The 22,311-nt window shown below is 36.2% G+C and overlaps 1 protein-coding gene across 1 annotated transcript in view; it reads right to left on the bottom strand.

Annotated features, from left to right (window-relative positions):
* LOC138694365 (uncharacterized) overlaps positions 1–22,311 on the bottom strand; it is a 96,948-nt gene that overhangs the window by 23,463 nt on the left and 51,174 nt on the right. Inside the window, exon 4 of the mRNA XM_069818029.1 lies at positions 4,547–4,780. Coding sequence (XP_069674130.1) covers positions 4,547–4,780 — 234 coding nt within the window. The remainder of the gene's footprint in view (positions 1–4,546; positions 4,781–22,311) is intronic.

Raw genomic sequence — 22,311 nt, 5'->3', positions numbered from 1 at the left:
CTACTCTATTATTGTGTGTATCTAGATGATTTTGAAGAAAATTTAGATAAGATTTTAGAAACTTTGGACCAGTATCGGGTGGAAAGTATTGATTACCAATTAACAAATTGAATCCGTCTGCCATAGGAAACTGAATCCACACACACTCGCTAACGAATTCTAAGTCATGTCTCTGATATACTACAGGCATTTGATTGTTGACAGCTATTCAGACACCACCACCACCACCACAACCACCACCACCACCACCACCATCACCACCACCACCACCACCACCACCACGAGTTTTATTGGTATCCTCAAATTTTCTATCACCACGAAAAATGGTATAATAATTAGGGAATAAATTATTATACTCAACAAGCTCTTGAAGCCATGTTTCTGTGAAACAGATAATAGTGTGTCACCATTACTAACAACATTTTCGAAAAATTAATTTATTTTAGTGTTTAATCCTCTAACGTTTTGATAATATATTTCAAGATGATTGCTTGAACTATACATTGTATATCGATGGTAACACTAAGAGGCATTCTCATTGGATCCCTTAGGTTCTCTAGCAGTAGAAGCATAGTGTTGCTCCGCTTTTAATTTACCATAGAAGGGTGCGATAAGACACCCGACTGGCCAGACACCAGTGTTGTTAATTAAGTGGAAATCTTTTTCCTCAACCGAAACAGTAATAATAATAATAATAATAATAATAATAATAATAATAATAATAATAATAATAATAATGATAATAATAACAATAATAATAATAAATCAGCTTATATTTTATATTTTTAATAGATGGATGTTGACAACCTAGGGTTCTTATCCTAATTCGTCTCGAATTTAAATTCTTTATGTTATTTTGCCACTTTTAGACTTAGGACTAACTCTTCATGACTTCTTTTCACTTTTCTCGATAATTGGTTTGAAATGTTTTCTCCCGTTCAACACCTTTGAATAGTTATTAATTATGGAATTTCTTCTACTCTGTCATCTTTCATATTCAAGAAAATATTGTAACTTTATAACTAAACAACAATGTAATTTTATTATCTCAACAATAGGATTTGCTCTCCACACAGTAACACAGTATCCGTTAGTGCACTCCACAGACGACAATGACAATTTTACTTGGACTATTACGAACAACAATGAACTGTTAATCTTAACTGATATTTACAAAGCACTATTTACAAATCAGAACTGTCAGTTCTCATTTCACAGCTCTTCTAGCTCAGTCACTCAAGTTCACAGTATCTCGAACCACAGACCTTCAGAGATGATCCGCTCTACTCGAACTCATGTCCCTCCAACTGCGGTCCACTGCACCCGAACTCAGGTCCCTCCAACTGCGGTCCACTGCACTCGAACTCAGGCCTTCTAATGCTCACACAGTTGCGGACGCACACTCAAGTCGAACTCCGGTACACAAGACTGGCTGGCTTGCTCTGTTGACTGGATTACTAACTGAACTAATCATGAATCACACTGTCCGAGTTCACTCGCGTGTCTTCTTTTATAACCACAGCGACGTAGCTGGAAAAATCGAGTTCGCGATTTTTCGACGCGCGTCCAGATAGCACTCCAGAGAAAGCACTCGAACAATCCGGAGCCCTCCTCTCCGCCTCGATCACTCTTTCCCCTTTCTTCTCTCCGCAAGGACGAGATGCGCGCGCAACCCGCCCAAAACACGGTCGACTTAGCCTCTCCTACGTCGGTCGTGAGATCGAATCTCACGTTGTCGTCACAATATCACAGTGACTTTAAGCAACAGTCATAAATGAAACCACTATTCTTTCCTGAATATCACTTTTAAACAGATCAAAAGTGCTAATAATGTCCCTTTTACACCATTCACTGAAAAATTCTTCTTCTCTCTCAATCTGTTCCCCTTTCCGTTGATGTGGATTCTTTCTGAGAGCTAGTATGACCGACAGTACGGTATGGAGGTTGGTTAGGAAATATGGTTGTTTAGACGTTACTGGTAAGATTCGAAATTTCCCGAGGAATACGAAAATCTTCACCATTTGCGATAAGAAAAATATCTTTCCTAATAAGTAATCTAGGTTCAAAATATTTATGTGTAACACAGTCATTTTAGGAGAATAGGAACTGGCCACCCTACCCTATTATCTCTTGGCTTAGTTGCCTCATAAGTGGTGCCTTATTGGTAACATTTGTGAGGTTCAGACTTGTCTTCGGATATTGACTAAACAACAACAAACTGTAATTTGCTTAACTTGGAAATTGTCACGATTATGCACCTAAACCATTTGTCGCGTAGTAAAGTTGTATTTTTCGGGAACTTACATGCTGAAATATGAGATACAGATCCACTATTAGAATTACAACCCGGTACACAACACGAACGGCACATTTCACGACGTAATTAACACAAGAAACATAATAACAAAACCACGTGGTAATCATGCTTGGACAGCCACCGGCGCCATTTTGGCCACTATCGATACCTACATTAAGGTCTGAGTATTGGAGACGGTCTTGCCCCTGGCCACCAGGCTGGGTTTTGACGACTCAAGAGCACCTCGGTGGTACTTTAAAATTGTACTATTTTAAAACATTAATGGTTTTGTTACGAATTACAACCATTATTTTACTTTCGAATTCACAAGAAACATATGTTGAGTCAAGTTCTCCTGATAGCACCCATATTCCTCAGTAATATTGCGCTTCACAGCTTAAATGCTTGGATTGTACTTTAAGTACTAATATGAGCAGCTGTCAGAAAGTTAAAAGAATGAAAAAAAAAGCTTTTATTGGAAAATGGAGCATTTTTGCAGACTTCTGGGAAAAGAACTATGGAATAAACCAGCGAAGTGCTTTGTGAGCAGTGTGGCATTGTATGTGTCAGAAACATGAACATTACGACGAAATGAAGGGATTCTTCCAATTTTTGTTTTACCTGTAACGAATCCTTGATGTAAGTGATGGAGAACAATTTTAAGTACGATATTTGTATTCGCTGGATGGACGATAAATGTATGTTGCGAAACTTCTGCTATTTTACAAGAAATGAAATGCAGTGGACGCATGAGTTAGGTTTGTTATTAATTATCCAAGAAAATACGAGGAATTTTATCCATATTGCTAAATCAAATTTTGGAGTTCCAATATCTATTATTTATGGAACGAAGAATCTTTTGCATATAAAATGGTTATTATATGAATGACAAAATTCGAGTTCTATGCAAGTATGAAACTATACTGAAATTTCTGAAATTTCTATAAGAAATTTCTGGTATTGAAAAGCAACACAGTTTCGGTTTGTCAATCCAATTCGAATCTGGTACACCTTTCTGGATCTTACTAGGTCAAAAATAATTGTCATACTTGAGTTTCTGAAAAAATTATACCAAGATCGTCAACAAACTATATCAGGTTTGATGAAACCTGTTGAAATTATTTTAGAAAATATTCAGAACCAACGCATTGAAGAAAATTCCAGTAACATCCTGAGGGAAGTGAATGAGAATATTGTTCAATATAATTGACTCACATTTCATTGCCAAGGACGGAAAATGTACCAAATGGGAACACAGCTTCTGCGCAGACATCATTTACAGATTAATGGTAATGTCTATTACCGGAAAGAAAACTATGCTACTGTATATATAGCTCTGAAACGACTTGTCAAGTTCCACGTTTCTTCAGAAATTGGTTAATGCATTGATTTCAGATATAGGACACAGCATGCTCAAATTGTATCAACTTGTCTAGAAACAAATTAGCATGTTTTGCTACTGAAGTGATGATGTTTGTGCTGAAGAATAAAGTATCTTGTGTCCGTGATATTTTAAATGTATTTCGGGAAATGGTACCGGCGATTCGGGCATTTTTGTATTTATTTTTTCTCTTTCAATAAAGAGTGTGATCCCAAAACTCAGTACATTTGGCCATTTTTATGATTTATACATATATATGTTTATATTTGAGACCTCTATCATTATATTTTAATTTTGTTTTCCAAAACAACGCCATTCCTTGTCTAAAAGTTTGTGTTATTTTGGATTTCACTTGAAAACTCGCTCAGTCCATAAGTCGGTGGATAAAAAACTAGCCCAGTTCTTTCAGAAAAATGAACTGAACACATTTTGGGATCACACTCTTATTTCTTAATCCTCCCCTCATTGCGGGTTTCTACTTTTTTGCGTAGTTAGAGTGCCTAAAAACCCGTCTCTGGTTTCAAAAGCTAAGTTAAACATTTGTCGAATACAGAAACGATGGTTGAAACATGTTGAACGATTGGTATAAAATGAACTATTGAGACTTCTTATTAATATGGGGAAATGTTGCAAGATGAAGGAAATTGTGAATTAGCTAAATTAGTACGTGAAGCTAGAATATACCTAACTAGTTTATATGATTATAATCAACCGAGTCTGTGTGAATCATGACCAACAATATCGATAAATAACGCATTGAATAATTATTCAATAGTAAGCTAATTTTATCTGGAAGTTTATAACATAATTAATTGTCAATTGAAATTGTTACACATGAAAACGTGGAATGCATACTGGAACAGATTTACCCTTAGTCGTAACGAATTGTCCTTCTGTCTTCCTGTTTTCGAGGCCGATGTACGCCATCTTATGGTCACGTTCACTGACCAGCGACGAGAGTGCCGTGGTGCGGGCTTCGGAGGCGACGTGAGCAAGTTCACTGTAGGAGGCCCTGCACGCGTTAACAGCTTGAGAGAAATTGAGGCGCTCGTCGTGCAGGGAGAACACCCCGACCCGTGGCACGCAGGAGTGATTCGAGCTGGCTGCAACGAAGTGAAAAAGCAAGCATGCTTAATAGGAGTAGTGTGTTGGCATATGGAACCACAGAACATGTATTAAATCCCAAGCAAGACCACTAGGGTACTTTAAAAATCTTCAGATATTTCATTAACACAAGAAAACGAAATACATCATTGTTAGTTTGTAATCCGACTAAGACCTTCAGCATTTCTATCTCAAATGATTTACGATCTTACTGAAATAAAAAGAAAACACTTTAGGCCCTATTTGTTCTATATAAACAAAACTAAAACATTTCAAAATAACCATAGTTTAAGGGCTAATCAAACAAAACAACAATTTATATACATTGAAAACAAAACATATCAAAACAATTGAATAACATTATTTAACTCTAAACTCTAAACTCTATCCTTCTTCTCTCGTTGGCTGACCAAATAAAAAAATTGAAAAAGTTGAAAAAGAACGTGCAACGAAAACCATGAATTCAGTTTTGTTTGTAGCATCTAAGATGAGACAAAACAAAACTTTTATAAAATATTGCCACATTTTAGTCACAGTTTTCGCAATAGAACACTTTGGCTCCTTTTGTAACACCAGCACAATTCTCATGAACCCATTCGTTACATGACAGACAGTGAATCATATCTTCTTTTATGTCATTGCAACAGATGCCACAATACCATGGCTTCTTGTTAGAATTACATCTCGTTGAACCATTTGGAGAAAACGAGAGTTTGGTTTGAGCTAACTTCTCCAGTGCAGAATTTTCAAGACGTCTCCTTTTAGTTGTTTGCTTTTTACCTCTTCCAGTCTCTGGTTGTACGGACGACTCGTGATCATTATCATTTTCTGAGCTTTATTTGCACTTCTTTCGATAGAAATTTTGTTTGATATAGGAGAGATTTCACCCAAGGAAACTTGCAATTTTGGTAACAATGTTGCTGTATCAGCTGGAAGAGATTCTAAACTATCTTAATTTCCAGATGCTATTGCTCCCTTTTTCTGGAATCTTGGTATTAGGCCTATTTAGTTCTGGAATTTCTTCATTGACAAGCTCAATTGTACAAGCTTCCATAACGGGAACATCATTTGTTTCAAACTGCATCGCTGCCACAAAATGCCAATTTTGGAATACATCCCTATTGACTCGTCAAACTCCTATTTTTGCAAATCCATTCACTGCAGTCCCTATTGTTGACGCCAGTCCATACACTTTACCAGACAGTCGTGGAATATGAAAATGAGTAACAACTTCAGGTTTGCTTATTCAAATGCTTCAAACACGACGCGTCCGGTGACTGCAACCTATGAGTAGTGTGTCCTGGAAGTGCCAACATGATGTCTCCATTCTCTCGAGCAATATCTAGAGCATCGAGATTTCTGGTGTGAGTTGAATGTCCATTGGGAAGAAACAAGACTTCTCTTTCCTTTGAAGGAAGGACAGTGTTGATGAAATGCCTTAACCACCTCACAAATACATCTTCGTTAATGTATCCACTTTCAGGATTATAAGCAAAAATTGTTCCAGGTGGAGCTCCATTTTCTAACCTTTCCCCAGAACTCGAACGTTTGTAGATGATCAGTGGTGGAACATACTGACACGCAGCACTTGTGCAGCAAATTGGAGTAATAGTGGAATCCGTTTCTCCACTACTCTTTTATCTTTGAAGGAGAACACCTTCCTAGGTTTCTTTTACACAGTTGATAAACCAATCTCAACAACGTTGAATACTCGCGTTGATTCGAGTTGGTTTACATCAACAATTTTCTGCATGGTGTCAAAATTTTTTATTTTATTTTAGTAGGTTATTTTACGACGCTTTATCAACAGCTTAGGTGTGTCAAAAAGTGTCTTACGTTTTCTTTATCAAAACCCCTTAGCTCGAGCAAAAGAGGTCGACTCTGGTTGACGCAAGTTAAGTTGAGGATGTCTCCTCTTAAATGCATAATACCATTTCTTTCCGGCCATTCTCTTTTCTTTACTGAATCTATGAAGGATTTCGTTCCTCTCTGCTATATCAAATGCTAGCAAGCGCAGTTCTCTGGGTGTAATACCAACATAAATTCCTCAGAGAACATGAGCAACAAATTCATTTTCCACTTCTGCGGGAAGGTCAGCTATGCTATCTATAATTTTTTTATGTTCAACAGCAAAATAATTCTTGCCCGCTAAATGTCTTTGTAATGTTGCCCTTCGCACACTATATGTTCTGGCAGCCTCATTGACACCCATGTCACCATTTCGTACTACAGCTAAAGCACGACTCATATCATCTTCCTGCCACTGACCATATTTCATTTTTGACGAAATCTAGGAAAGAAAAAAAAAAAAAACACACACACACACACATAGGGGAGAATCGGGTAGTATCGGACGTCGGGTAATATCGGACAGTGAGTTTCTTTCATCTACCATACGATGATAGTACCTGACTGACATGGTTACATTTCTGTGATGTCGCATAGAGAAACGTAACCATGTCATTCAGGTACTACCATATGGTGGTACATGAAAGAAACGCACTGTCCGATACTACCCGACTCTCCCCTATATATATATATATATATATATATATATATATATATATATATATATATATAAAATATATGACTGTATAACTAATTATTCGTTTACATTATACAGGTATTAAATCAGCTAGCACGGCTCTTTGTTAACTAATTTGAAATAGTAATTACGAAAGTGCGCGCTGGTACGGTTTCCATCATTGGGCCACTAGCCCATTCATAGCAACTCGGAGTGGCTCATTGAAGGCAACTCGCACTGCATCGTTTAACATGATCCTGTCTCCGTTCATAGTAACTAAATTTATAATGTAAATATGGCTAAATAACGAGAATTCACCGTACTTTCACACACTGTCTGTATAAATTTATAAAGTATTAATATTTGACAGAAATGCTTCCTTAATTACATTAGTAAATTAGAAGAATAACTTGCAAATCTTACCTTCTTTCATTGCTACTTTGAGTCTGCGTCGAGCAACTCGCAACTAATATGGCGACACTTTGGCCACCCGAAGTACACTAAACAGCAACCAGAGTGTGCCTATTGTCAATACATATTATGGGGATATCGAGCCGGCCCATCGAAGGAACCGGCCCATTGATAGCAACCTTACCCTATGTGTTGATCGTGTTTAGTGGGGTCTGATTTCGTGTGCTAGCAAAGGAATGACGCAAGCAGCATGATTTTCGACATCATCTATTGTTCATGTTGTAATAAGGTCTCGGATCAGTAGGAACCTGCCGGGTTTAGGTGCACGACTCCACCGTGGCTCTACGAGCTTAGAAGTAGGCGGTTACTTTTCGGCAATATTGTTATCATGTCAAGATACACTGAGATTTCACCTTTTGAACTTCAAGAGACGTAACTCTGGGAAATTAATTGGTTTACGTGTAAAAAAGAAAATTTTGGATCAGTTATGTTTTAGCGGACAAATGCAAAACTGAAGTCCTTGGATTTGCTCAGTGTGTTACATGTAAGCATGTACCGTACTGCGTTACAACTGAAATTTGAGAAATACAAATTTATAGTTTAATGTGATCTCTATTTGAAATTTTTTCTCAGGTAAGATATAGAAAAACTGAACAATAGTCTCAAATACTAACGTAAACTGGGATAAAGTTGGCTGTCCAGATTAAAGTCGGTCACAAAATACAGAGAGCTGTTTTGCATTGCTGTTTAGAATTGAAGCGTTGGCTGGAACAACGTTGTAAGTTACAAAATTTTCATTCGGCGTGTTTCCGTGTAATAATGTTGTATGTCCTGTTACTTTGCTATACTCCTTGGCTTGCAACTGCCCATTAATGCAGTAGTGAAATTTGTCCACTGAAAAGTTTGCTACCCTCATAAGAACAACGTTGTACGCGTACACATTTTTGCAGCTCCTGTAAATTTTACCAAATGTAACTTATAACGTTGTTCCAGCCGACGCTTCAATTATATCACATTTAGTTTTTTATTTTGAGAATAAAACATATAACATATACATTTGGAGAAAGATTATTAAATTAATACAAACATAGCCTAATGCAGAAACGTGAAGTAATTTTTCAGCCATCAAGCATTACCTCTGCTCGCAGAACGCAGTACTACTTGAGTCTGATTTGAAGTCGGGTGTTTGATAGAATTCGGAAGGGTTTAACGGGTTCAGGTAGATGCATACCCGATCGAATACGGACCCGGCTAATCCAACTAAATCCGGTCAGTGCAGATCACTATAAAGGAAAATATTGAATTGAATTGAATTTTGGAAGGGAAGCACTACGACCCAGCATTGTGACATTTCAAGGTCTATTGTGCTAACTATCAATTTAGGCTCATTCCCAAACCGCACCGGCTGACTACACTAAGGTTCGCTGCGTAATTAGGTTTCGAACAGGCAATCCCATTCGTCCCTAGACCAGACCCTCCGTGCGTCGCCAGCCGGCGTTCGGGGAATGTTATTGAATGATGACGGAATGGAAAAATGTTCACGGAATGATGTAGATGCCTAATATGGGGAAACGAGAGAATTTCGAGAAAATATCAACTGCGACCATGTCCGCCACAAGCGTCACTATGGATTTTTCAAATAAAAATCCCAATCCTGACCGCGATTCGAACCTAAATCGCCTGATTGACAGGAAGAAGGTCTGACCATTCAGCCACCGCAGAGGAAGGGAAAATGTCAGTGGTGTGTATTCTAGAAGAAAGTGAGGTTGCAACTTCAGTACATAGGTCTACCAATACTGTTTTAAGTTAAAAAATTTGCATCGTGTAAACTATAAACAATCAGTAACATGTTTATTTTAGAGAGTTATGCCATTTTTCTAAATTGTTATTAAAGTTCATAAGTTGGATGTTAGGTACTAAAATATGAAAAAGAAACAATTTCGCTAACAAGTGTAATGGAAAGAACTGCTGCAGCTACTGTGTATGTGCTCGTAAGATTCATGGAAATTTTGATAGACAAGAGGATGTTTCAAGCAAGTGGCAGTCTTTTGCAGACCCCAGTAGAGAAACGCCCGAACAGGACACCTCAAAAAACTTCAGGAAACTCTTTTTGCGTCACCGCTATGAGACGAACTATCTGTTCCTTGTATCGGACAGATTTTGTACCTGATGTACAGAATATAACATGCTCTTAAAGGAATGGATTGTTGTAGAGAAGCACATAGATTTTAAGGAAAATAAAAATAGAAGTGGAAAAAACGTCGAAAATTGTTCCAAAGAGGTTTACTTTTTTTTAAGAACAATGAAAGAATTAAGAGCTACGAGCAGTTCTCTTGTGTAGTTAGGTGAATTCCGAGTGAATGTACACCATACGAAAAGTAAAGTATGGAAAATCGAAAAAGACAACGAGTTCCTACTTAAAACTCAAATTGAAAGATAAACCTTTATAGTTTCACAAGCCGGGTGTTGAACTGGTTTCATTCCCAACATCTTGCAGATTTTCAAATAAAGATCCACAAGAATGAATAGTATTGTCTTTAGATTGTTTGTTTAATCAACTGTTACCCAAATATTCACCACAACTGTTTCCTGGTTATGGATCCATCATGATCTCTATAATGCCACACTTAAAAAGGTTATGCAGTCATGACTTCGCAAGAGTAATATGGAATTCAATTCCCAATCCACTAAAGCCGTGATCTATGAACTTACAAAGTTACGGAAAACTTTTCGCACAAGTTAGTTTTAATTTATTTAATCTTCATTCAATGCAAGAAGACTCTGCATATCAACAAATGCACATGTCCGAAGCCCTTTGTATTGGCTGCAGGAAAAAGAACTTCTTTATGGCGTCTAGAATGTGAAAATAGAATCTATCAGCGGTCGGGGCGTCGAAAGATTTTGCTTTATGTTTGTTAACATGCGGAGTCTTTTTGTATTGAATGAAGATTAGGTTAATTTTGATTTGTTTAGATTGATTTTGATTTGTTTGGGTTACTTTTGGTTTAATTACATTGACCATAGTATATTAGTAAAAAAATTGAAGTTTTATGGTATTAAAGATGAGATGTTGGGTTGGTTTACATCGTACTTATCAAATAGAAAACAAAAAGTAGAAATAAATGTACCAAATAGTCATAAAGTTACTTATTCAGAATTTAGAAATATTAAACATGGTGTTCCGCAGGGGTCAATTTTAGGTCCATTGTTGTTTCTAGTTTATATTAATGATTTAGCCTTGACCATAAACAATTTATCTAAAGTAATTTTATTTGCAGATGATACAAGTGTAATTATTTCAAGCAAACAATACGATCATTTTATAAACACTTCTAATACAGTGCTGAATCTAATGAATGAATGGTTCCATGCAAATAAACTAGCACTTAATGTTGATAAAACCAGTGCAGTCAAATTTAGTACACACAATAGTGCTCAGGTTTCCTACAGTATTCGATTAAATGGAACTCATCTCAAAGAATCTATAAGCACAAAGTTTCTTGGTTTAGAATTGGATAATCACTTGAACTGGAAAACGCATATAGAATGTATTACTCGTAAATTGAGCTCTGCCTGTTATGCATTAAGATCCTTATCTACTATTGGTGATATAAACTTACTTAAAATGTCATACTTTGCATATTTTCACTCTGTAATGAAATATGGATTAATATTCTGGGGTAACTCGTCTGAAGATAAACACGTTTTTGTTTTACAAAAGAAAGCTATAAGAATAATGGCCGGTGTGCATAAAAGGACCTCATGTAAAAATATTTTCCGAAACTTAGAAATCTTGACTTTACCTTGTGAATACATTCTTTCCCTAATGATGCTGTATATTAAGAACCAAGATAAATTCAGTACTAATCAAGACATTCATCATTTTAATACAAGACATAAATCAGATCTTCATCTACCCTCTGTTAGTCTAAGCTGTTTTAAAAAAGGAGTTCGCTATTCATGTATAACAGTCTTCAATGCACTGCCTAATAATCTTAAAGATTTGAAGAACAACGAGAAAAGGTTCAGAAAAGAATTAACCAAATTTCTACATACTCATACCTTCTACACAATTGATGAATTGTTTATGCTTGTGAATTGAATTATTCTACTTAAATGACATGTACAATTTTATATAGCTCAACTAAAATATGTTTTTATATTGACTTAATCTGTTTACTATGTATTGTATTTTTTGTTTAGCATAACTGATGAATTGTATGTACTGTATACGTCAACTGATGAATTGTTTAAGCTTATAAATTGAATTAATCTACTTCATATGAATTGTATAGCTTAACGAAAATAAGTTTGTAAATTAAACTAATTTGATTGTATATGTTTGTATAGTTTGGCTGATGAATTGTATATGTTCTTAAAATGATTACTAGTCTGTGTAGCTCTACTGATGAATTGTATATAGACCTACTGTAAATTGAATGGTAATATGTATAGCTCAACTGATGAATTGTTTATGATTATAAATTGAATTAATCTACTTGATATTAATTGCACAAATTTGTATAGCTTAATGAAAGTATGCTACTTTGTATTGTATATATTTGTATAGTTTTGGCCGATGAATTGTATATGCTTTAAATTGAATAGTAATCTATATAGCTCTACTGATAAATTGTTTGTGTTTGTAATTTGAAGTAGTTTGCATGATATGTATTATCAATTTCTGTATATCACAACTGGTTGAATTGTTTATACCTTAAATTTAATTAAATTGTTTTGTATTATAATATAGCTCAACTTATGAATGATCGTTTGCGTTTGTAAATTTAATAATCTGATTGGCTATGTATTGTATACTTTTAGTAGAGCCATCGATGTAGCTCAGTCGGCAGACTCGCTGGGCTGCTGTTCCGGAGCTGCGTTCGGGCTTGGGTTGGATCCCCCTTTGGACTTTGGTTTCTTCCGAGGTTTTCCACAGCCGTGGGACTGAAGCCGGATGGTCTATTACGAGTCCTTGGCATCAACACCTTTGATTGATTACCCCCTTTGATTTGATTACCTGGTTGGGTTTTTCCGAGGTTTCCCCCACCGAAAAGGCAAATGCCGGGTAATATTTTGGCGAATCCTCGGACCTCATTTCATCTCACTACATCTCGCCAAAATGTAAAAAAAAAAAAAAAAAATTGTACAAAATTGTAAAAATTTTAGAAAATTACTAAATTGTAAAACTATAAAACTTTGTAAAAATTGTAATTGTAATATTGTAAAATGTTGACATGTTCCACATCTTAAAGCTTCATTGCTCATGTAAGATCTATGGAATAAAATAAATGAATGAAAATGAATGGATGGTACACAGATTACTCAACATACCCATGAGCCAACAACACTACAATGAAGAAGTGAACACAATGAAATACATAGCACAAGAAAACGGCTACAATCCAAAAATAATAGACAAAATCATAAGACAAAACAAAAACTTAACAAACACAAAAACACGCAAAACACAACACAAACACAAGAACACAAGAAATACATCACACTAACATGTGAGAACAAAAGCACACATAAGATCTCATCTTCATTCAGAAAGCAGAAATACAACATAGCATACAGAACAGAAAACACACTACAAAGAAACACAAACAAACAAATACCACCGCACAGGTGTATACAAACTCACATGTAATAGTTGCGACAAGTTCTACATTGGACAGACAGGCAGATCATTCGAAACACGCTACAAAGAACACATTAAAGCAATAACCAGAGAACACAATATATCTACATACATCGATCACATAACCAATGCTAACCATACATACAATAACATAAATGCGGACATGGAAAACCTACACATACAACCCAAGAACCAAAAACTCAACACACTAGAACAATACGAAATATACAAACACACTAAACACACCCCGATCAAATTCTCAACACACAGATTAATTTCAGTACACACACACACACACACACACACACACACTGTTTGACTCCACTTTTCAACATCTTTCAACAATCAAACGCACCCACATAACAGACAGAGAAGTTCGAGATGACGCCGAGATCTAGTAGGCTCTGAGGATGGTGTGATGAAGCACCGAAACAGCTGTAAGCCGCACAGACTTACTTAATTAACACGAGTAAGTCCGCTAGCTAATCAATTACTGATCTTTCTTTGTTTACATCAGATTTGGCTTGTTCAGATTGGTGTCAGTTTATTAGGTGAGTTTTGGTTTGATTAGATTAATTTTTCTATGTTTGTTTTAGGTTTAGTTTGTTCACGTTGATTTTGATTTTATCACATTGGTTTTAATGTCTGTAATTTGCTTAGGTTGGTTTTGGTTTAAGTTAGATTTGTTTGTTCAGATTAGTTTGATTTTCTCAGGTTAGTTTCAGTTTTCTTAACGTAATCTAAAACTAACCCGAGGAAATAAAAACTACTTGAACAAACCGAAATTAACCTAAGTAAACCGAAACTAATCTAAAGAGATTAAAATACGAGGAAAAAGTGAAGAGGATTCATAGGATACCTGTAACTGCGTGAAACATGTTTATGCTGTCGGTTGGGTGATGTTGAGATATTTACATTTTTAGGGAATTGGAACTTTTTACATAAGGATTGTGAATATAAATGAGAGTGAAATAGATTTAATGGAATTTAGTGTTGTATTATGATATTTTATTATATTTTCTTTATTCCTTCACTGAATCTATGACATGAATTTGTACAGGTATTTATAATGTAATTACTGTGTTTGAGTTGAATTGATTTGATGGAGAGCCCTTAATGTGGGTATATGATAAAGGAAATCAGAAATATTATATTAAACTCGCTACATGGAACGTAAGGGGCCTGGCGAATAAAGAAGAAGAATTACAAAATGAATTGAAAAAGATGAACATAGATATTTGTACAGTAACAGAAACGAAGAAAAAACTGAAAGGAACAATAGAATATAAAGATTATATGTTATTATACAGTGGTGTCCCTCAGAAGAAAAGAGCATCGTCAGGAGTAGGAATATTCATAAAAAAAATCTCTACAGAATATAATTCATAGCTATAACTTTGTGAATGACCGAATTATAAATGCAAGAATAAAAACAACTAGAGGCCACTTAAGTGTTATTGGTATATATGCGCCTGAAGAAGGAAGGAAAGATGAAAGTTTGGCATTTTATGAAACATTACAGACACATTTAAATTCTGTAAACAAAACAGATTATATATCAATAGGAGGAGATATTCAACGCCCGCGTAGGGAAGAAAATAATGGAGAATTTAATAGGCAACAATGGAGAACCAACCCTAAATGAAAACGATAAAACTCTAAGAAACTTTGTAAATTTCAATAATTTCCAAATAACCAATACCCTCTTCAGACATCAAAGATAAGTACACCTGGACAGGGAGAGGAACAAGAACTATAATTGATTATGTTTTAATTAATAAAAACCTATCTATGTATGTAGAAGACACACGTGTATACAGAGGCTGCGACATCAGTTGAGACCACTTTTTAGTACTTACTAAAATAAAAATACCAAAGAAGAAAAAGGAGAAATCAGAACTCAAGAATAGTTATAAAGTGCTCCTGCTACAACAAGAGAGTATAAGGAGATTATACTGCTCGCGCCTGAATCAATATATAGATCAAAGAGCAATACGCATGAATATAAATGAAGACTGGCATGACTTTTAAGAGTTGCTTTTGAAGGTAGCAAAAGAAGTGCTAGGAAAAAGACCGTTAATAAGGAAAAAGAAAGTAATAAGAAACTGGAATGAAGATATAGGAAAACTTATCGATAACAAAAAAAGCGTATTTGAAATATCTCCAAACAAAGACTGGTGAACATAAAATAGAATATCAACATAGAAGTGCTATTGCGAAGAGAGAAGTACGAAAATTGAAAAGTGAAAGCTGGGACAATTATGTAAGAACCATTGAACACGATTGCTATGGAACACAAGATGTTGCATATAAAATGATGAGACACCTAAATTCGACAGAGACAGAAACTGTAAAAATAAATAATATATCACAAGAAAATTGGCTTGTATATTATCGCAATCTATGGACAAATGAAGACGAAGAAGATATTAATCCTACACTACCCACAATGGCGGAAATAGATCCTATTGAGATGGATGAACTGGATAATGTCCTCAAAACGTCAAAAAATAAAACATCCCCAGGTGTAGATAACATTAATATAAAACTTTTAAAATATATGCCAGATAAAGCAAAGATAAGATTTTTAGAAATACTAAATATCTGTTGGAAGATACGTAACATTCCAGATGAATGGAACAGAGGAAAGATATATTCAGTATTTAAAATAGGAAATAGGAATGACTGTCAAAACTACAGAGGCATATGTTTCTTAAACACAAGCTATAAACTATTCGCCAAGATAATAACTCGTCGATTAAATATAATAAATTAATATATGCTTACAGAAGAACAGAACGAATTTCGAAAAGGGCGCTCTTGTTCAGACTGTATATTCGTAATAGAACAGATTATCCAGAAAAGACGAGAATTTAACCTTACAACTTATATATTATTTATAGATTACGAGAAAGCCTTTGATAGATTATCACAAAGCCAACTCTGGGAAATAATGCATAGAAGACGCTATCCAGAACATTTGACAAGAGCAATCCAGAGCCTATATTACGCTACAAATGTATCAATCAATTATAGTAATAAAATAATTAAAACAAATCAAGGTGTCAATGCCCAATGTCCCCAGCATTGTTTAGTATATATATATTGACGATGTCGTTAAACAATGGCAGAAACAATTAAGTACCTAATAATTTTAAAATAAATGACAAAGCCTTAAAGACTATACTGTTTGCGGACGACGAAGTAATATTAAGCAACATAGAAGATGATTTAAAAATTGCTACATTTAAATTAACTCAAATAGCTAACGAGTATGATATAAGAATTTCGGAACAAAATACAAAAGTTATGGCTTTTGAAGGGACAAACCACTTGAGATGCAAAATAGTGATTAACGGAAAAATAATAGAACAAGTAAATAACTCTAACTATTTGGGATGCAATGTGTCCTACTGCCAAAAAATTATATCAATATAAAAATAAGTAGATTCTGTAATATGTGTGGAACAATAAGAAGAACATTTAAAAAATAAAACATTAAGAACCACTCAACTAAAATTTTACAAAACAATGGCAATACCTATGTTAACGTACGCCTGTGAGAACTGGACACTTCATAGATCAGACAGAAGAAAAATAGAGAAAGCTGAAATGAAATTCTTGCGTTCCGTAGCGGGTTATACACTTTTAGACAAAAAACATAATGAAGACATAAGAACACAATTAAATATATACAACGTAAATGACAGAATAACCCAAATAAGAACTGGTTAGAACACTTGAAAAGAGCCACATAATAGATTTCTACAGCTGACACTTCAATATCAACCTAAAGACAAAAGGAAAGTAGGACGTCCAATTACAAGTTGGAAAGATACAATCTCTTGATATGAAAACAGGTCAAAGGCCTAATTCCATGAAGAAAGGAAGAAGAAGAAGAAATATTATAATATTATATTTAGAGCTCAGTGTTTTGTCACAATGAACTACAAGTTTAGTGAACAGATACCTACGCTCTCCACTATTTTCAACGAACGACGAGGCAATGACACAAGTAACTTACTGATACTGGGTTGTATAATCAGCTCACGAAAGACTTTAATTAGTGTATTCACCTGCAAGACACTGTTTTAGGAAATGATGTTTGTTTAAAAAAAAAAAAAAAAAAAAAAAAAAAAAAAAAAAAAAAAAAAAAAAAAAAAAACATACATGATTGTTTATTATTTTTAAAAATAAATATGCCTACATAGTAAATTATAATTTATTTTTATAAACAAAAGATAGCAAGACTTTCACAACAATAAAAAATTATAACGTCTGTTTAAAACAGCCGTGGCGAAAATATCATCGTGCGCCGAGCCACTGTGTAATCTCCAAAGTGCATAGCACCTATGGAGGGAGGCGGACACCCGAAGGGGAAGTGAAGCAACTGTCTGACTTATTAACGGATTTCCTTACGTCAAGCACTTAGATACAATTTTATACAGTACAAGGCTACAAACTAATGTTAGTACGTGTAACGAAGAAAGAAATGAACAATGAAACATAGGACACATTATCACAACCTATTAACTATCTTCAGAATTATACAAATCTGGCTTTCAGGTAGTAGCTCCCTGTAAAGCAGGTTTGAATAATTTCAAGGAGAAATTTTTCCGGGGCCAGGTATCGATCCCGGGACCCTTCACTTAGCGCGCGAACGCTCTACCGACTGAGCTACCCCACAAACCATACACGACACCGTCACAATATTTCCTTGACAATAGTCGATAATGTAAAGGGTTCTTGCCGAGCTACTGACATTTGAGTTGTTACGTTCGTCTCCTGCATCTTGCCAGCTAAAAATGCTAGTCGTGATCTAAATTTGGTTTTTACTATTTTCATTGTTGAAAATAATTTGTTACAAACATAAGTTGTAGCGAACATGGCTTCAAAAGAGAAAGCGAAAGAACGAAGCTTCGGATATTTATTTTTTGGCAAAGATTTCAACATTTGTCAAGTCCTTGCATCTATCTTTCATTCAACATCACATCGTAAATCTGTGAGTTTAAATTGAAGATCTAACCGCATTATTCGTACATCTGCTGAAAAAGAATCGACGTACAAAGATAATAATAATAATAATAATAATAATAATAATAATAATAATAATAATAATAACAACAACACTTAACCTTTTAATGTTTCATCAGTAACGTGTAGTATAATGCCGTTTTATGTTATACAACCGTTTTCCTCGTAATACTTGTGAAAAAATCATACATTTAATATTCTCATCATATTGATAGCAAAAATATGCGTCCTCCCATCCTTCTTAAAAATTTCGTTTTTGTAGATGTACTGTACATGTATTCGAGAGAGACATTGCGACGATATGCCGCCCGCAGATCAGAAACAAATACAAATGGAACGGACTTTGACTCCAGTGAGTGAGAGGGTGGGGGTTGTGGGAGGTAGAAAGCAGAGAAATGCACAGCTATCATTGCAAGCCACAATGTGCTCGTGAGTCACATTTTCGCCACGGGTGGTTTAAAAGTAAAACAGAAAGAAACAATACATTTTACTACTGTAATATTCAGCAGGGTTCGAGGAGTTAGCTCTGTGGTAGCGCGTCTGCCTCCACAGTAGTCGGACCGGGTTTGACTGTCCGGCGAGGTCAGAGATTTTCATGTAAAATTTCTACCTTGGGACTAGGAGAGATGGAGGTGCACAACTTCTAATCACTAAATTGAACACCAATATACCTGGGTTAAATCCCAAATCTCTCCGCAGTGCATATGAAAAGAAGACATTATGTCACTGTTGATAGTGATTCGTCCGTCGGATGGGACGTTAAGCTTGGCGGCCCCCTTGATGCTATTCGACAGGAGTAGACTACATGTCGGTACTGGGTTTCCCTTTCTCCCTTCTTCACCTTAATCATCATCCTCACCTATTCCCTACACTACAATTACATGAACACTTAACATACACTTACCCTAGTACACGACATAACTCTTCACAGAGACACATTATGTACAACGTGGCTCGCCGAAGTGGTGTACAAATTGAAAATTATAGGGGTCTAAATTCTGCATTCACAACTGGCCTACGTCTATTTTCATTATACAACGGAGTGGGCTATGGAAATTTTAGCTCTTCTTGGCAACGGTTTTGTTGTTAATTGATTTGTACCTTTCTGACGAGAAATAAAACTGTTCTTGAGTTTCATTTACTTATTATATTGCATTCTCACTACAATATTGGTGACCCCGACGTGATGGAAACAGCGAACACACACGAAGATACAGAGCAAAGTTCTTTATCAACTAGTAGTGGTGACAGAGTCGTTGTGTGTGCACAACGTATTGAGAAGCCTCCTCCATTCTACAAGGACGATCTAGATCTGTGGTTTGCAGTGGTGGAAAATGCTCTCAGTTTCGCAGGGATTACTCGAGATCAAGCAAAATTCCAATATATAGTAACGCTAATCATACGTTTATTCCAATTATAGCGGATTTAATTAATCCCTCCCAGTCACGGTCAGGCATGACGCTATTAAAACACGTATCATTGCCGCTTTTGCTGAACCAATCAACAAAAGGCACAATAGATTATTGAGCGGCATACCTATAGGAGAGAAACGACCGTCCCACTATCTACAAGAGCTCAGAAGTTTAGCTTCCGGTCATTTAGGTGAAGAAGTCCTCAAGTCACTCTTCTTAGCACAACTAGCACCCACTATTAGAATGTCCTGCTTTGCAGAGAAGAGGATAGTTTGGATAAGCTAGCATTTTAGCTGACAAGATGCAGGAGACGAAGGTAACAACACAAATGTCAGTAGCTCGGCAAGAACCCTTTACATTATCGACTGTTGTTGACGAGGTTATGGAATTGAAAAGCAAAGTAGACGAGTTATGCAAATTGTCAAAGTACAAATCTCCTCATCTTAAATATAACGGCGGTCGTCATCCGATATCCAACGAAGTAAACTTTACAAACAAAAGACAGATAAAATTTGCTACTATCATTTTAAGTTTGGAGTTAACGCGAGACGATGTGTACAGCCTTGTTGCTGGAGCTTAGAGGAAAATTTGGAAAACTAGTGACGTCTTCTGGAGTCGAGGCGGTCCATAACGAGAGATTTAAAAATCGTCTCATTGTTACAGACAAGATTAATCACTTGAACTTTATCGTTGACACGGGAGCTGATTTATCTGTTCTTCCCCGTTCTAAGGCAAACTTCATCGGTAAGCAACCGGCTGATTTCAAACTATATGCAGCGAATGGATCAGTCATAGATACCTATGGCGAGAGGCTCCTTACACTGGACCTTAATCTAGGACGCCAATATCCATGGAAGTTCAGAATTGCTAACATTTCTCAGCCTATACTTGGAGCTGATTTTTTGAAACACTATGGCATTCTGGTTAATCTCAAGCAGCGAAAGTTTACAGACCCTTCAACGGCAAGAGCTACAATTGGCAAGTTAACCACAGTTGCTTTGTCAACCTTTTCTACGATAGCTAGCGGAAAATACGAGCTGTTATTGCGAGAATTTATTGACATAACTAAGGTTCCGCCTTTTACTGGTCTAGCAAAACATGGTGTGGAATATCACATCGAAACGAAGGGCTCACCCTTTACATTATCGACGTCTTACATCTGAGAGGCTTAAGGTCGCTAAAGCAGAGTTTGATTATATGCTATCTCAAGGTATCTGTACTCCCTCGAGCAGTCCCTGGGCTAGTCCTCTTCATCTTGTTTCTAAAAAGAACGGAGGATGGAGACCCTGTGGGGATTATCGTCGTTTAAATGCTACAACAATCACTGATAAGTATCCAGTTCCTCATATACATGATGTAACTCAACGGCTAAACAGTTGTACCATTTTCAGTACTCTTGACCTTACCAGAACCTATCACCCAGTACCCATAGCTCCAGACGATGGCGCCAAGACAGCAGTAATCACACCCTTCGGTCTTTTCGAATTCAACGTCATGACCTTTTGATTACATAACGCTGCGCAGACTATGCAACGTCTAATGGATAGCGTACTTCGTGGACTTGACTTCTGCACGTGTTACATCGACGACTTATTGATAGCATCGAAAGACGAGGGACAGCATGAACAACATCTTCGTCTTGTTTTCCAGAGGTTGTATGAACATGGCCTTTCTATTAACTTATCCAAGTTTTCTTTCGGCGTCAGTGAAGTTAACTACTTAGGCTACACAATCAATAAACATAGTGTTAGGCCGCTTGAAGATCGTATTAAGGTAATTGCAAACTACCCCAAGCCTAAGACCATTGCCGACTTGCGTAAGTTTCTCGGTATTATTAATTTTTAAGGCGTTTTCTCCGCATTGCGGCGCAGATACAAGCCCCGCGACATATTCATCTTCACGGTGCAAAAAAGGGTGACAAGCGTCTTATTACGTGGGATAGAGAGGCTGAAGAAGCATCTGAACTATGCAAACAACAATTAGCAAAAGCAACTCTCTTAGTTCACCCACGGGACAATCCTACTCTAGCTCTTTGCACTGTTGCTTCTGATATTTCTTCTGGTGCTGTACTCGAGCAGTACAATTTCGGTCGTTGGGAACCTTTGGGTTTTTTCTCTAAGAAGCATACCAATGCGGAAATTAAATACAGCACATATGATCGTGAACTGTTAGCAATTTACAAAAGCCTAAAATATTTTCATTGTATGGTTGAAGGACGAAGACTGATTATTGTAACTGATCACAAACCATTGATTCACGCTTTTAATCAAAGTGCAGATAGAGCTTCGCCTAGGCAGCTACGTCACTTGGATTTCATTAGTCAATTTACGATGCAAATCATTCACGTTAACGGTGCAGAAAACACTGTAGCAGACTGTTTGTCACGTATAGCTGCCATAGACATGCCGACGCTAATATTCGCAGATGAACTCATGGCTGCACAGGCTGCTAATGAAGAATTTTAACATATTTCTCAATCTGATTCGACCAGCTTAAAATCAGCAA

Source organism: Periplaneta americana, chromosome 2, assembly GCF_040183065.1.
Source record: "Periplaneta americana isolate PAMFEO1 chromosome 2, P.americana_PAMFEO1_priV1, whole genome shotgun sequence".
Lineage (NCBI taxonomy): Eukaryota > Metazoa > Arthropoda > Insecta > Blattodea > Blattidae > Periplaneta > Periplaneta americana.
This window is presented reverse-complemented; position numbering and strand designations above follow the sequence as displayed.